This window comes from Thermobia domestica, chromosome 9 (assembly GCF_964235325.1).
Source record: "Thermobia domestica chromosome 9, izTheDome1.hap1.1, whole genome shotgun sequence".
NCBI lineage: Eukaryota > Metazoa > Arthropoda > Insecta > Zygentoma > Lepismatidae > Thermobia > Thermobia domestica.
The window spans coordinates 161,822,173-161,839,944 of record NC_137462.1 but is presented as its reverse complement, the minus strand read 5'-3'; the positions used below and the strand labels follow the sequence as shown (position 1 = coordinate 161,839,944).

The 17,772-nt window shown below is 34.8% G+C and overlaps 1 protein-coding gene across 1 annotated transcript in view; it reads right to left on the bottom strand.

Annotated features, from left to right (window-relative positions):
* Positions 1 to 160: 160 nt before the first annotated feature.
* The window catches only part of crn (pre-mRNA splicing factor crn), a 57,094-nt gene continuing 39,482 nt past the window's right edge, over positions 161 to 17,772 (bottom strand). Inside the window, exons 8-13 of the mRNA XM_081772097.1 lie at positions 14,127 to 14,255; positions 9,814 to 10,026; positions 6,392 to 6,538; positions 4,234 to 4,428; positions 1,020 to 1,268; positions 161 to 458 (exon numbers count right to left, since the gene is read on the bottom strand). Of these exons, the coding sequence (XP_081628223.1) occupies positions 291 to 458; positions 1,020 to 1,268; positions 4,234 to 4,428; positions 6,392 to 6,538; positions 9,814 to 10,026; positions 14,127 to 14,255 (1,101 nt within the window). The 3' untranslated portion in view covers positions 161 to 290. The remainder of the gene's footprint in view (positions 459 to 1,019; positions 1,269 to 4,233; positions 4,429 to 6,391; positions 6,539 to 9,813; positions 10,027 to 14,126; positions 14,256 to 17,772) is intronic.

Genomic DNA, 17,772 nt, shown 5'->3' with positions numbered 1-17,772 from the left:
AAGTTCAATTTTAAAAAAAGATCATTATGAATAGTAATTCTTCCTTTCAATCTTGAGCACAATTAAATATAATATCACCTAGACATTATCTTTATGTTTCACAAGAGGTTCTGAATTTTAACTAAGGCAATACTAGGTAGTGAAATAATGAAAAGAAATGTAGAATAAATACAAAAAAAATATATAATTACATATATACATGAACACATACGATGAAAGAACACATATTCCATAACATACAATCTTTACACACACACATATATACGCGTATATATACATCATCACAAGTATCAACTTTCATTCTGTTGTTCATTCTGTGATTGTTCGTCTGTTGCTGCGGCTCTCCTCTCTTGCTGCTGAGCCCATCGCTTAGCCATAGCCAAAAGTTTGAGATTAGGCTTAGCTGCTTCGTCCTCAGGGAAAATGTAATCAAAGAATTCTTCCCAACCAACCTCCATCTGTAAGAAATGCAACAGAAGCTATAATAATAATGCGATATGTATAATAAAGTTTAAAAGAAAAGAAAAAGAAATTTATCTATCTTTAATAAGCCTTTTAACAAAAGATTATTTAAAATTTAATGTCCCTACTATAGATTAATTGGGATCCGAACCACGTAAGTTCCAAATGGAAGGAACTCTATAAATTGTTTATGAACGAAGCCTCCCGCAAATATCTTTGGAATTCATAACTGAATATAAATTCTATATATGTGTAATTCTATATATGTATAGTTAGCAATCCAAAGAAGCATTCTATTTACTCATAATGTGATAGTTTGATACAGAGAAAAAAAGAAAGATATAAATATCTTGCTTCGTTTTATAAATCTCAACATAAAAAGAACAAGTGTCTATATGATCAAATTAACTATGATTATTTTCAAAAGTAAAATTGCATCGTGAATACATTATTACTTGCTATATCGTGAATACATTATTAGGGAGGGAATTCATCAAAATTAATTTCAAAAGCTTATTTCTATGCACTATCAACAAAATTAGTGCCACGGTTCTTACCCCGTCTTCCGCTTGTACTCTTTGCCTCTTCTTAACTCTCTTGGGCATCCTTTGTTTCACACGCGTCTGGCTTTCTTCGTCGCCATGTTCCATTTCAAACTCATGCCATGCTTCCAGTAACAAGACTCTTTCTTCTTTCTCTTGAGTGGTTCGAAGTGACTGGTTGGCCCTCTCATAGACTCGCCGAGCACGTACAATGCTATCATCATCCCCAACTAACAACTCAAACTGAGCGTAACTCATCCATACCTAAAATAAAAATAGGACACAATTTTACCTTTTCGTTTCATTTTGTACCCATAGTTATGCTCTAATGGAAACTAAACCATAAATCCTAAAGAAAAACAACATGTAAGAAAACGCCTTGATGTAAGAGTAATAATATAATGAATGAATGAATGAGTACGAGGGGGGTTAATAGGGACGTCAGCATCGAAGATATATGTCCCCGTCACGACTAACGCGGCTGGTCACGACTGCAAGATTAAAAGAGGAAATGGCTAGAACGAATATAGTTCAAATGAACAAAATCGCTGCTAAATGAAAAAAAAGCAAAAGTAGAAAATAAAAGAATAAATAAATAAGATAAAATAAATAACAATAACAATATATAGAAAAAAACAATAAAAAAGGAGAGAAAATATTTTTAAAAAATGTAGCAGCAATAAAACAGGAACAACAAACTAAAAGAGCTCAAAGAACGTGTGCAACTCGAGAAACACGAATGAATTAAAGTACCCGGCTAACAATATCACTAGCATCCCCCAAGGCACAGGTAAGTAGAGAAGACAGTCTGCGATGTTCTCTGAGATCTGAGTATTCAGAACATTCAACAAGAATGTGCTGAATACTCAGGGGAACAATACACGACTCAGAATACGGATGGTCCAAACCACGCAACAAATAACTATGCGTCAGATGAGAGTGTACGATATGCAGACGCGCCACGAGCACTACAGCAAGAAGACGTATGCCACTTTCCTAGGAGCGGCTTAACTGCGTGAAGTTTATTCCCATTTGCCTGGCCCCAATTCGCTTGCCAGTGAGAGCACATCAATGTATGGAAATAATTATGAAAATCGGAGCAGGAAAGGCTATGCTCCAATGCAACCCCGGTCAAGGCGGCGTTCTTTGCAGCTGTGTCAGCAAGTTCGTTTCCCTGAATGCCGACATGACCAGGCACCCAGCAGATAACGATGGCACAACTCCGTTGCTGTAGTTGATGGCATCTCACGAGAATGTGTTGAACGAGGGCATACTTACCGGAAACACTCTATAAGCTCAGAACCAGACTCTGAGCATCGATGCAAACCAGCACACGACATAACAAAAGTGTGAGAGCATGGTCTAAGGCAGAGTAACAATATAAACAACGGAAATCGCATTAATAGATGATCAAGAACTTTCGCAATATTTAGGCACAAAGAAGAGCATATTGAATGAACGATCATTAATAGTAATCAACAGAGAATTTTGAAAATTATTTAGGACAAACTTCTATTAGGTTTAGTATTTTACATTTAAAAATAAAAATTTCTTACTTTTATGATGTTTGTGATGTTTGAAAAACTGGGATATTTTGTTGACTTGATTTCTCTCAACTTTGCCACGCATTATTTCTTGAACTGCTATTTTTCCTGATGCTATGGGACAGCCACCTTATGTTGTTGGTATAGTATTCTACAGGGTGTCCAATATACAATGCAACCCGAAGTTTGGGATAGTAGAACTTTTGAACCTGAAGTGATATACAAATAATGGTTATACCAAAATGAAGCTTTGTTCATGCATATATTTTTAATCTAGGAAGCAACGATTGAAGTGCACTAGGAACCACACCGTGTTGCCAGATGGAACCGAAGGTGTAAATAAATTTTTTTGCAAAACATGCAAACTGACCCATGCTGCTATTCATTTCTATGGGGCTACTTAAAGCAGAGGTACACAAGAACAGTTCTCGAACTATACAAGACCTGGAAATGAACACTCGCAGTGCCATTGAGAACATTAACACTTCTACTCTTCGTAAAGTTGCTGCAAACATGGTGAAATGTGTGAACTAGTGTTTGAATCAAAACAGAGGGCCCTTCCAAGATAGCTGTAGAGCTGATAACTCGTTTCGTGATAGTAGCAGTGTTACCGGGTGCATGTAAGTAAAAGTTTTATCATGATAATTTGAAAGTTTCTTTTTCGTTGTTTTCAGGAATTGCATAGGTCCTTAAGACATCTTTTGGTGCACTGAAACATCAGCAGGGTTGCCAATTCAGTGTTAATTTATGAAAATTACGATTTCCCTAGTTCCTCTTTACAGAGGCCTCATCCGATTAGTTATCAGTGGAAATGAATTTTTTTTTCTGCTTCATAGTTTCCAAGCTACTCCAATTAAACAAACTGAAAATTAACGACAGAACATCCATACATATGCGTTATGAGTCAATTTACATGTTTTGGAAAAAAAAAAAAAAAAAAAGATTTACACCTTCGATTACATCTGGCAACACTGTGTGGTTCCTAGTGTACTTCAATCGTTGCTTCCTCGTTTGAAAATATATGCATGAACAAAGCTTCATTTTTGTATAACCATTATTTGTGTACCACTTCAGGTTCAAAAGTTCTACTATCCCAAACTCCGGGTTGCACTGTATATTGGATACCCTGTATAATTTCGGTATCTCATTTCAGAAGCGGACAGGCTTACAAATTTATTTACTTTTAAGTGATAAAGTTCCTTTTTCTGGCACACAAGAAAAATAAAATAAATAAATAAAATTTCAGAGTAATAACTTTTCGTTAAAGTTGACAGAAACCAAGTCAATGAAATATACCAGCTCTTACAAACGTCACGACGCACCATACTGGTAGCAAGTTCTTATTTCTAGATAAATTAGTGCGTTGAAATCCATACTTTAACATATTAACTTATTTATATAAAACCACAAAATCCCAACTGCACAAAGTACTATCAAACTCTGGATAATTTAAGAGAACAACTTTGGAATAAAATGGACAGTATTAAAGAACCATGACAAATTCATACTATTTTGTGCTTACTAGCTTCTGCCATATTATGCTATAACTTATCCAATATTTTATACTGTTTATAATTCTACACTAAGTAAATTATGATCTTATTTGTAACTCCCAGCACTATTTTTTACATGTTAAATGTCAAATAACTAAAATATAGTTAACTTTTACTTAAAGTAACACTTACTTTAACATGCAAGGTTCTTTCAAGAAGTCTTTCATATAGATTTCTGGCTCTTTCTGTTTCACCAAGCCCTACTTCAAAATCAATGTACGCCTTCCATAACAATTCTGGCATGTCAAGTCTCTGTTGATTTACTGCAAGTTCATATATAGCTCTTGCCCTGTCACTATCTCCTAGAAGAGTCTCCAATTCTGCAAACTAAACAAACGAAAAAAACATTAAAAAATACATTTACCTTTTATAAATAATAACAATAATGCAATATATTATGTAGCTTATTTTGACACACACACACACACACACACACAAAAAAAAAAGAAAAAAGATTATATTGCTGAAACTATTTCAAAGTATAATTTCTAAGTTGTATATTGCAAAAACTAGACAGCCCTAGCTTCACGGAGGACTTTTTATTTTTTATTTATTTATTTTTTTTTTCAAGGAAATGATAGCGCCATGTTCCTTTAATGCATACAGTATTCGATTCCAAGTGAGAGAGCACTGAATTTGAACGCATCACGGTGGTTCAGATCCCATTTTCAACAGCAAATCCATATCATGTATAATCTTGCTACTGAAAGAAACGCCGAACTCCAAAGTAATTAATTTTCACAGGCAACATAATGTGCACTAAATAAAGAACAGTCTGTTCTTGCTCTGGAAATGACTTGCGAGTTATATGCCTCTATTCTGCAACGAATGTAAGCTATACTACACAGGTTAAAGGTGGTAAAACGCCATATTAATCAAGAAGTTGCACTTTGTTCAGGTGTTTCCATTATTTGGTAACTATGCAAATTCAACGCACTTTCGAAACTAACGGAGACATCAACAGCTGATTCAATCTGGAACCTCACCACTGAGTACAGGGTGTCTACCGAGTTTCATATTTAAAATTTCAGTATATTCAGTATAACTATCAGCAAAATTCTACCTAATACAATGATTTTTTAAAAGTTTTTTAAGAAATAATCACACCCTTGGTAGTTTCAGGTTTGAAATTGTTTTACCATCAAAATAATATTTTATTTTTAATAAATTTAATTAAGCTTAATAAATTTAATTGAGTTTTTGAAATACAATGATTTTTTAAAGCGCCTCCTAACTCACCTCACAGTCCTCCACTCCACCCATTGCTTAAATGTCTAATTACAAAATGTATACAATTCTTGCTTTGGAAAAAATTATAATCTCAATGGATACAAAATTGTTTCTAAGACTATTAAAACAATTACAGAAAAGTATTCTTCAGAAATTACTAGTTTCATGATTTTTCCAGTATGTGGATCAAAATTCCAGTATATTTCCAGTATCAGTAGACACCCTGGAGTATCTGTAATAGTTACGGTTACTTAATCAGTGTATTTGTAGTGTGTATTTCATTATCATTGTCCACACTTTTCGCATGCATATTTAGAGGGTAATCGAAATCTACCTGTTTAAAACATTTGCGGAATCAGTTATGTTTCCGCTTCCATTCTGAATCACATTTATTCCGCGCTGATATAACTTATTGGATCTATTTAAGTATTTACATTAATCCCACCTTCTAGTAGTACATGCCTTTCTCAAATTCGAAACAGAAGTTGTACAAACACTCGAATCAACACTAACTGATCATCACTCATTTGCAGTAAATACTGAATTATGTTACACACAATGTGAGATAATGTTTACACATGAGCTACGGAACTGGAACACTGAAAGCTAACTACAATTTATGCATATTTAATTTAAATATTAAATTCTCACCCAACCAATTTAAAAATATTATGGCAATATAAAAGCATACTGAGAGTAGCAATTCCTATATCGAAATCCCCTTTATTTATATTCACAAATACTCTGAGTGTAGCTAAAATTTATCAAATAGGGAAGGGAAGAAATACAGAAAAGGGAAGAAAATCAAAGAACAGAAAAAAAGCTGAGAAAAATGAAGGTGGACACGATATGGAATGAAAAGTCATGTGGCCAGTGATAATGTTAGCAGTTTGTACGTAGATGGAGTTTAGAAGAAAAAGATGAAACCAATAGGACTGGTAGATCGGTAGGAGATCGAGAAATGACTGAAAAATGATACGAAGAAAGAAAGAAAGAAAAAAAAAATGAAATCTGATAAATAAAGTAACAAATGTATTTACACAATCATACCGGTACTTACCCTCATCCACGTTGTGCAGTTTTCTGGACCAAATTCCAAAAACTTTTCATATAAATGGCGACATCTGTCAAATTCTCTTAACTGGATTTCTAAATCGATGTATCCTCGGAAGAGTTTGTCTTTTGGACATATACCAAGTGCCATACCCTGTAAGAGATGATGTATAATTAAGCAAACATATACATATATATACACAACTCCTTTTCACCATAGAGTCAATGGGGGCTGAACTTGGACTTCGGCGTCGGGAGTGTCACTTTTCATTTCTCAGTGACCCCGAAAACTATGGATTCGACACTAATATCGGTCATTTCGGATTATTTTTACATATCTTCCTTGCCACTCCACTGTATTTTTTTTTTTTTTTTTTTTTTTCAGATTGTTAGTCACATGTGTACGAAGTTTGGCTGAAATTATTCCAGGCGTTCCAGAGTTATGGTGGAACATATACATCTATTTTTATATATAAATGACCTTTGTCCCCTTTCCCCTTGCCCCTAAAACTAGAATTTTGAAAAACGCTGAAACATGGGTTTGCTTATTTTAAATGAAGAATTTATATACCAAATTTCATCTTTTTAAATTTACATGATCGTAAGCTACTCAATTTTTCGCATAAATTTTGAGCCCTGCTCTCTCCCTTAGATACTCATTTTAATCAATCAAAGTAACATGATAATAACCAAAATTAGAACATGGTCTATTCATGTACCAAAACTCATCAAAATTTGTGTAACGACCTAGAAGCAATTATTACACTCATTTTTATATAGCTGTAGAGTGTTTCCATGACCTAAAGTAGCACTTGAAGGAAGACGGACAATGACGAAAGAAATAATTTGAGAGGGAACCACTGTTCGTAAAGAGTGAGTTCTGAGTTATAGCCTGACGAAAATCTGTCGGAATGATACAAAAATGTTCCTAACTGAAGAACGAATTGTTGAATCAAGGGCCGCGGTGGCTCAGTGGTAGAGCATCCACCTCTGGTGCCTGGAATCCTTCGTTTCATCGCAGCTCGCGCAGTGAGCTTTGTGGTGGACAAACACCATGTGCGTAGGTTTTCTCGAGATTTTCCAGTTTCCTCTCACTTTCTTCATTCTACTATTCATTCATTTCGCATCATCAACGTCTCCTTTAGCCTAGCCGGCTTAACCGTGGGACTAAAACTTACAGATTTCATTTCATTTTTCATTTTCAATTGTCGAATCAAAGTGTAGTCAAAGATAACCGTTCCTGGACCTGTTGATTCCATTAATGTAAAAATGAATGGGGAGCAGGAGCGGCACAAGGATAGCTCCAAATAAAAGTATATTCCGCCCGTCTTATACCAAATTACGACGAAAAAGCAGCTTTGGCAACGGCTAGGCTAACCCAACATCGTTTTCAGTATCCGAATTTCCCATTAGGGGCAGGCGAAATTCTATTTCACACACATATTCACGGGATATACAATTATAAAATTCCTTTCTCCCCCCCCCCTTCCTACAAAATAGTAGCATTAATATAACGACGAGGAAGCGAAATAAGGTAATAGTAGTTTACATGTCTAGAAGTATCCTACTTTCCTGCGAGAATACCTTCGCGTAAGTGACCCTGTTTCTTCCAGGTACTTCCAGGAGGGCAAACTTCCCCGTAGTTTTTCCACCGCATCCCAAAGCTAAGGCAAAATAAATTGATATTCCTTGTGTGGATTACATCCTTTAGCAAATAGTGTTCCAGTGCAACCCCTAATTTAATTTTGCTCCCCCTACTCCCGCACAAAATTTACAGAAAGAAAGTCTGCTTGTCTCCCATTTATTTTTACATTAATGCAATCTATAAGTCCAACAATGAAATACCTCCTTTGACCTTAATCCGATAATTTCGTCTCCATTTATGGTTATTTCTGTGTCATTCCGACAAATTTTCGGCAGGCTATACATAGAAACAAACACGTTTTAGAACGGTGATTCTGTATGTAAAAATTCTTTTGTCATTATCCATCAACCCTAAATGTTATACCGTAAGTCGTGCTGCCTTCAACGAATGCATTCTTTTATAGTCCCACATTTTTATCATTTTCTGCCCACATTGTTGTAAACGTTTCTGCATGAAACAATTACAATGTATTCTTTCTTGTAGTAATTTTGTATAAAACAGGCGGAATATCATACTCGGAGCACCCTTGCGTCGTCTCTTCTCCCCATTCATTTTTATATTAATGGAATCAACAGGTCCAACTTGAAATATTACCTTTGGCCACATTTTGATCGGACAATTCATTCTCCAGTTATGGGCAGTTTTGTATCATTTCGACTCTTTTTCGGCGGGCTACAGCTCAGAACCGATGCATTTCCGGACAGTGGTTCTCCATCTCAAACTGATTTTTTTGTCACTGCTCATAGTCGCTTCAAGTTCTATTCAAAGTCACGGCAACACACTGTATAGATACATAGATACCTCTCTTCCTCCTTCTTAAAATGGGAACTTTCAAAAATGCTGGGAGACGGGTCCACGTTTTATATATACCAAACTTCACCGCGCTAAGTTGATAGGATCGTGATACACTACATTTTCAATATAAATTTTGACTCCCACTTCCCTCTTAGGATATGCATTTTAATTAAAGTAACATGTTAAAAACTAAGTTAGGCCATAGTCCTCTCCATCCTTTCGTATGATAAGGAAGTTCCATCCTTCCTGAAGAGATATCACCTAAATCATCTCTCTGGGTTAATTATGAGCCGAGCTACAGAGGTTTAAGCTGCTGGCTCAGCCCCTCAGCCGTTGGTCCTGAAAAGGTTAAGAGTGCAGCACCACGTGAAATATTTACTTTTTCTTTTACCAAAGTAAAAACCCCTAGTAGGGTATGTTTGTGTGAGGTTTAACATCACTTTTCAGTATAGAGGTTTATATGACACGCAGCCCTCGAGTTTAGTATGTATTACTACATGGCAATAGAATGTCCATGGCGTTTATAAAACTCAAGATAATTTCTAAAGGCAAAATACACTATGCAACAGTATTCCTAAAATTAAAAAAAAAAAAAAAAAAAAAAATCTTTAAGTTTAACGTCTCACGCGTATGCCGGTTAGGCTAAAGGAGACGGTGATAATGAGCAATGAGTAAAATGGTGGAATAAAGAAAGTGGGAGGAAACGGGAGAACCCCGAGAAAATCCACGAACACGGTGTTTGTCCACCACAAGGTCCACACGGCGCGAGCTGGGATCGAACCAGGGACCCCAAGCACCGGAGGTGAACGCTCTACCACTGAGCCACCGCGCCCCCTCCTAAAATTAAACCCAACATTTATTTATTTACTTCATAAAGCGTTACGAAGATGGTTATTGATTCATAATTAATTACTGAATTTTCAAAGGAACTTTTCAGCATGAACACAATGCAAATCGACTGTCAATAAAACAAAGAACACCATACTTACCAGTGTTTTCCTCGCTACCGTCAGATTTTTCTGTCTAATTTCAAACTGGGCATAGAGCAACCAGATTTTCGCGAACGTAAAAATCTTATGAGGTATCAGTTCTAAGCAAGCTCTGTATACTTGTCTGCTTCTTTCCATATCTTCAGCCTCAAGCTCTTCAAAAAGTGCATAATTAATCCACAAATAGATATAACGTCTCCAGTACTGCTTCTCCTATGATACATTAAAATAGGTAGAGTTACTCTATAAAGAGCGTATTAATTAATACATTTATTATTATTATTAGCAATCTGTAGACCTTTGGAGAAAGAAGTTTTGGAATAATTACAATATGAAAATTTCTAAAACGTAACTGAAAAATGTTCTCATTGTAAATACTACTTCACTTTTCTCAGAATGCAAAACGCAAATTAATTTTGGATAAACATACACTATTTATTTGTCCTACACATGAACTACTACAAAAAATGTTACTGCCTATTTGTAACTTTCATTAAAATTATTCATGCGCAACTAACATAAATGTATGTAAAAAATAATGCTAATTTGGGTACTTAAGAGATAAAACGACTTTGTCTTGTATCCAGGTAGAAAAACCTTCCTTTACTGTTTAACAACAACAACAACAACAAAATAATAATAATAATAATAATAATAATAATAATAATAATAATAATAATAATAATAATAATAATAATAATAATAATAATAATAATAATAAAGTAAAAGTAAAAGCTACCACCTTGATATAAAAGAAACTTCTGTTCATGATTATTTCTACTACGGTATAGTCAATATAATTCACATATTTTGCCTACAAGAAGCATTCCCAAAGAGACATTGTATGAAGTCTTCAGATTTTCAAATATGTGCTGTTCAACGCTTTTTATTTGACTACATTGGAATGTCTGATAATCCAAAGAAATGAACCATAGTAAAAATAAAAGCAAATGCTCAGATTTACATTATTCCTTTAGATTTTAAAGTGTATGCTTCATTGAAATTTATTTACTATAGGTGTGGCTTTTTGACAGCCACCATTCGAGATTAAATACGATGTTTAACGAGTGGTGCTTTGCAGGGTTGACTAATTTAAAACACAACTTAAATTGAATTTCTTTTTTTAAGATCAAATATTTAAATCAAATTTAGTTTCCTTAAAACAAAAATAAAATGAAGTATTTCTGACCATTCTTGAACACTAATCAAATGTCAGTCTAAAACTAACATCTTAATCTGAACTATTTCAGATTAGGATCTTAATAATGCAAGTTTAAACAAAATATCTAACTTCGTGATGTTCGGTGAATAGTAATATTATACTGCTACTGAACAACTGTCACATTTGAGAAACACCTTGTAGAACACAACATAAATATCGAGAAATTCCTGATTTCGCTTTTATTCTACCATCACTTAATAAAGAAACCTGAAACTCCCATAGTATACCAATAAAGAAAAGGTATATCATTTACATTTTATTTCGTTTTTTTTTTTTTAAAAAAAAAACAAAAACAAATCAAGTACAAGCGTTTTAAACTTAACTCGATTTAAATTTTTAAAAAATCAACAAAAATGATTTTTTTTCAACTCTGGTGCTTCGTAGTCTAATTTAAGTTGTATGTCCCATTCTTACCATCTCATCAATCTGTTTAAAACACTGTACCAAACTTCAAACTATATCACGTGAAACAGCCACGTCGATTACTACTACAAACAATATCTTTTAAACCCTTTCATGTGAAGTACTAACGGAAATATTGTCTGCGTTTCCTGAAAACTTTTCGGATCATTTATCAACCATACCACACGGAAACACGTCATTTACCTGTAACACTACTTCCAAGACCATTGGCAAAAATTGAAATTATATACAATATCAGTTTCACGTTTCAGTGAGAGGAATGCGAATATCGATATATATAAATTCTTTATCTTTCAGCACTGGCGTGGATAACACTGCCCTGTCTACAACGTAGGTACCAGTTTCTCAGTAGGTAAGAAAGCAACCAACAAAAATTTCATTACCTTTAGCGACACTCTTTGCAACAACGTAAACCGTTAATTGATTTTTGCTCAATTTTAGCTATTTCTTTAAAAGGGTATTCGAGGTTAAGTTTGCACATGACAAATATAATATGATTAATAGTTCATTTTATATTGTATTATTAATTTGCTCCTCTTATTTAATTTTTCCCGTAGTATGTTTCACTTCTTAAAGAACTGGTTTTAGCGAAAATTTGAATAAATAATGGTGACATGTTAATGCTAAGAGGATTATTAAAGAGACTTTTATTTATTTATTTATCTTTATTGTAAATTTACTGATGTTCAACATTTCTATCGGGATAATGCTCCATAACAGAATCTTCTATATATGACTGTCATTATTCATTGCAACTTTGGAAAATTCAAAATAGCTAATAAAACTCCAACTGACCAAAGCAGTATATATACTGCTTTGGTCAGTTGAAGTTTTATGACTGTCATGTTAGGAGCAGTGTATTTTACTATACCCAGCAAGGTAGTTTTACAAATTATAAAAATAAATTACACAAGTGTCTGCCAAGTGTGTAGATCTCGTATCCTCAATTACTCAAGTATGGGATTCACAATATTTCAACCACTTTGGAACATACTAAGTAGGTATTAGGTACGTGGAAAATTTCTACGCGTTTTCGATGTGCAGAGAGAAGTGTGTACAACGTAAACTATAACCCAGAAAGAACTAAGCATAATCGCTACCACAATTGATGACCTTTTGTTACCCTGCTGGTAGAAGATAAATCCCACACCGATAAAAGTTCTATCGCTTGGAGTAGAACTCTGTAAGGCAATTTTCACTGCCTCTATATCAAAGATTTCCCCAGCGAAAGAGTTATGCAACGTGCGAAATTGGTAATAGTATCTGGAGGAGTCGAATTATGAAAGCAGGGCAAGTGGGGTAAAATTTCCTAACGAACATGTTCTTCTTTACTTTACTTTATTATTATTTATTTATTTATTTATTTATTTATTTACTGACAACAGCAGTATGTGATTCGTCGTTATTTATCATGGTAAGTGATGACTCTTTGGGGACTGATGAGGTCTGACAGCTTCGATCGCAATACTGCTTGCAGCTCGTCCAAATGTTCATAAAAGAAAGTTTGATAGTAGTTCATAGATGCATTTATAGTTTGGTAGCATTCAGGATTTCCAATTAATTCCTTGACAACACATCACACACACTTAACAAAACCTTCTTAGGATGAAGTTATGGTTTGGACGTCGCTGACAGCGATTTTAATACGCAACACACAGCCCAACACATAATTCACTTCTCATCGCTTGTAACAATGTGGCAAGAATTGGACGTTTTTGAATCAGGAATGCAAAGAGACATGGGGTGCGATTCGCCCCTCTAGTTGATTTGCACCCAGCTGATGTAGAGCAACAATCGAATTTTGTGATGAAACCTAGGGCTTTGACCTGTCTTTCGACCGCTGCTCTGTGGCCTAGATAGTATCTGCTAATTTCGTTATGGTTGGCTTCGGATTATTTCTTAAAGCTTGGTCCTATTTAGAAAATGCTACTAGACGTCCGTGGTTGCTCTTAAGCATGGTAACTTTCGTCTCCGTCCCTGAGTTTTTAAAATTTTAATTATTTAACGTCCTCCGATTGTGAACCGAGGGTATGGATGATAATGATGGAATGATGAAAGAGGGATAACTGCAAGAAAATCCATGTTCATGATGTGTGTTCACGACAAAGGCCACTCGTCGTGAGCTGGGATCGAACCAGGGACGTCATGCACCAGAGTTGGCGAATTTTCGAAATCAATGATGACATGCACTATCATCAATTGCGTCTGCCCATATTCTTACCAAATATTGCGGCAGGATGCGGCCGCAGTACTGGCTTTATCGAACTCAAACAGTACACGATATTTGGTGTGTGTCTTATCGTTCTTGATTTCACTCACATGCTATTTCAATTAATTAAAAGATATTTGAACACACTCACTGCGTTGCTGCTCTAAAGTTCCTCCGATTATACGAATATTGCTAAATGGTGACCTGTAATAAATGGAGAAAGCTTTCCACGTATCCAATACTTAGCATGCTACTGATATCTTAAATGATGTTCAGAAAACATATTACTTATAACATATCACATTCTTTAGTGAACAACTTAATTTTATTTTGATCTGCACATGTAACTTCACAAACTTGGCAATTTATACATATCAATTCTTGGTGCACATGGTGAACAATCATACGTATTAGCTCTATAAAGTGATTTCGTAACTACTCAACGTAGTTTGTACTTACTTTTGTAGGTGGAACATTTGCTATTGCTCTTTCGTATGTTTCTCTAATTACTTCCAAATTTCCTTCGCTTTCAACGAGCCTCAAATAATCAAACCATGCATCATAGTTAGATGGATTAGCTTTAACTTCCTGAAATGGTCCAAGAAATGAAGTTATACTCTGATTTTCAACAACGTAAGAAACACACACATACAGTGAAAAATACACAACTGGACCGAGAATCGAAACTGGGTCTCCGCCATCTAGATAGACTACTTCTGGTTGGTTTGGAAGTTTAAAACTAGCATTAAATTTGGTACATGCAACAACTAGATATATTGCGTCTTTGTTTCAAGACCTGGAGTGCAATACAAGCCGAGTTAAAGGCCTAGCATGAATTAGCTGCCTTATTTGATATATAGCCGTATATATGTCTTCTTTCCTATGCCCCGAAGATGAGCAGATAACAATTTCGAAAACTTGATATAATGCATAATGATTCAATCTCTTCACAGAGCTTTTATCCATAAGTTTGTTTTGATTTTCAGTTTACCATCTCTTTCAGTAGTAAGGCTATATGCGACGTAAACCTACAATTTAACGTAGGATACGAACCATGATGTGATATTCCACCGAGAATGGAATCCGAGTCTCCGACAAAAGTGTGTATGCTAACCGCGTACGAGAGAGCTCATTCGTAACTTTCATGTAAAGTATTTTTAATATATATATATATATATACAGGGTGGTAGGTAACTCCACCGACAAACCTTGGGAGGCAATTCCTTAAACGAAATGAAAGAAAAAAGTTCTAATAAACATGGGCTGAAAAATGCCTCCTTTCCGAGTTATGATCCATTGAAAATTCGAAAAACCATTTTTCAAAACTCCCTAACTTAGAAACTATAGGACCTATCCCAAGCGGTTTAAGGAATTACACAGGAACTGGTATACACTCTATCTAAATATCCATGTGTCAGAATTCACCGGTACCAGCGAAACGAACGCACCATTAGTACTTAAAGGAGTATCCCTGTACTTCAACTTCCTTTTCACAGTTCCTTTCATCGATAACGGAAGATGGTAAAACATGGATATTTAGATAGATTGGGATAGGCCCTATAGTTTCTAAGCCAGGATGTTTTGAAACGTGATATTTCGAATTTTCGGTAGTTCATAACTCTGAAAGGAGACGTTTTTCGACCCATGTTTATTAGAACTTTTTTTCTTTCATTTCGTATAAGGAACCGCCTCCAAAAGTTTTTCGGTGGAGTTTCCTACCACCCTGTATATATATATATATATATATATATATATATATATATATATATATATATATATACAGTAGAGCGTCGATTATCCGAAGTAATTGGGGGACATGGGTGTTCGGAAAACTGGTTTGTTCGGATAATCGAACTGTACATGTTTATTTGCCAAAAAGAAGTACTGTACAGTAAATTTATTCATAAAAACAGGCATCTCTTTAAGTATTACAAAGTAACGTACAAAGGCAACTTTAGTAGGAATATATAGTATGTGATACAGTTTATTAAACAAAAATATGTACATATTACATACGCATTTTGCTGGCGGCTTGGCCGGTCAGCAGCGCCTTATGAAGGTCCCATTAGAAGCAATGTTCCGCCAGCGGTGGCTCAGTGCGGCGACTACTGTGGAAAACTTGGTTTGGGAGTGAGGGGTATGATGGACGGTAGGGTGGGAGAGTAACAGGTGCGAGCGAGTACACAGTTCGGTTAAGCGGTCGTTCGGTTGACCGACGCTCGGATAATCGACGCTCTACTGTATATATATATATATATATATATATATATATATATATATATATATATATAGATAGATAGATAGATAGATAGATATAGATATAGATAGATAGATATAGATATAGTGATGCAGCAAAGGAATTCCTACGCGGAAATAAAAACAAATTACTCATAAGAAAATAGTAAGAACATTATCAAACAGTACTAAAGAAAGTAACCTACGAGCACATTAGTAAACACTTCAAAAAAGGTAAAAGTTAAAAAGTAGAAAAAATCAAATTAAAGAACAGATAAATAGCTATGCAATCCAACTGAGTGCCACATTGGAATCCGGAATAACGTGTCCAAGTGGACGATTCACGGTTATTGATGAGCAGTTAGCATAGCAACTTCCATTGCAGTTATTTCTACATTTCTGGGCCTGACTTCGTGACTTGAAAATGAAATGAAATCTTTGAGTTTTACGTCCCACGGTTATGCCGGCTAGGCTAAAGGAGATGGTGAGGATGAGAGATGAATGAAATGGTGGAATGAAGAAAGTGGGAGGAAACGGGAGAACCCCGAGAAAACCCACGCACACGGTGTTTGTCCACCACAAAGTTCACTTGGCTGACTTCGTGACTTCTTACTTCAAGAATTTGCAGAGATTGCCTCATAACATTAGATGAACATAGAAAATTCTACGGCTATACCGGGAATCAAAACCAGTATCGCTTGAGTTAACCACCTAAGATTGATTCCACATAAGCTGATATGCAACCAAAACAAACTCCCCTCCTCTCCACCTCTTTGCCATTGCAGAAGGGGAAACAAGACACTAATCATGACAGGGAGAGAAATAATTAAGATACAGTATCGTGTACAATTCAAACTTTTACCCCAAATTCGCTTGCACTTGTAAAGGGACTGCCGTTTCTTTTAGCCACCATCAAGCTGCGCAATCAACACGTAATTTTTAATTTTTGTCGTTAAAAAATAAAGCATTAATTATTATTTATGTACGTTGACTTTAGTCGTACTTTTAAAACTGAATTTCTAGAAATAAGAATAAATTCCTAGAATATATAAAGTTAATTTCGACGATTCTTTCATTTAAAAGCCTAAAAAGGCTGTGAATCAAATTAATCCTGTTGAAATTCTATCTTTCTATTTAATATAAAAATTCTATTTTCTATTTTTTATCTAATATAAGAAATAATATATTATAATAATATATTATAGAATAAGAATATCTAATATATTTTCTATCTATATCTTTCTATTTTCTATTTAATATAAGAACATCTGTTTATAAGAAGGGTGAAAGAGACAAGTGATCTTTCTTATCATTTGAAATTCCGTCTCATACTTATTATGTTTGTGCCCTGATACTTATGCCATACAGATTGTATTTGTTCTTGGGTCTTATATTGTATATTAATATGAAGTAAGTACCCATTTAATTACCAATCATCGCTTATAATTCCAACATCATTTTACAAACCCGACTACCAATAAAATGGCAACCATTCATTTAAAATTATTATTGGCATAGTCCATACCAATTCAACCAGTTGCCTCGATAGTCTCAAATGTTATTGTATTTAACGGATATTAAGCTTCAGGGCAAAGAAACCCGTACTTTTTGTTTTATTAAAAAAAATTTAGGCCCGAGATACAGGTCCTTAAAGATAGCGTCATTTCTCATGTGTAATTTTCGGTAAAATATTAAAATGCTCTATCTCTGGAACAGTTCAAGATATTTTCTTGCTTTTTGTTTTATTTGAGCGATAATAATTTACTGATTCAAATGATAGCCTCCGTTTAGACATGTATCTAAGTCCTTGTGTCGTAACTTTGATTTTTTTTAATGTCTTCCTTTTAGAACATTCTGGAACTATCCAGAT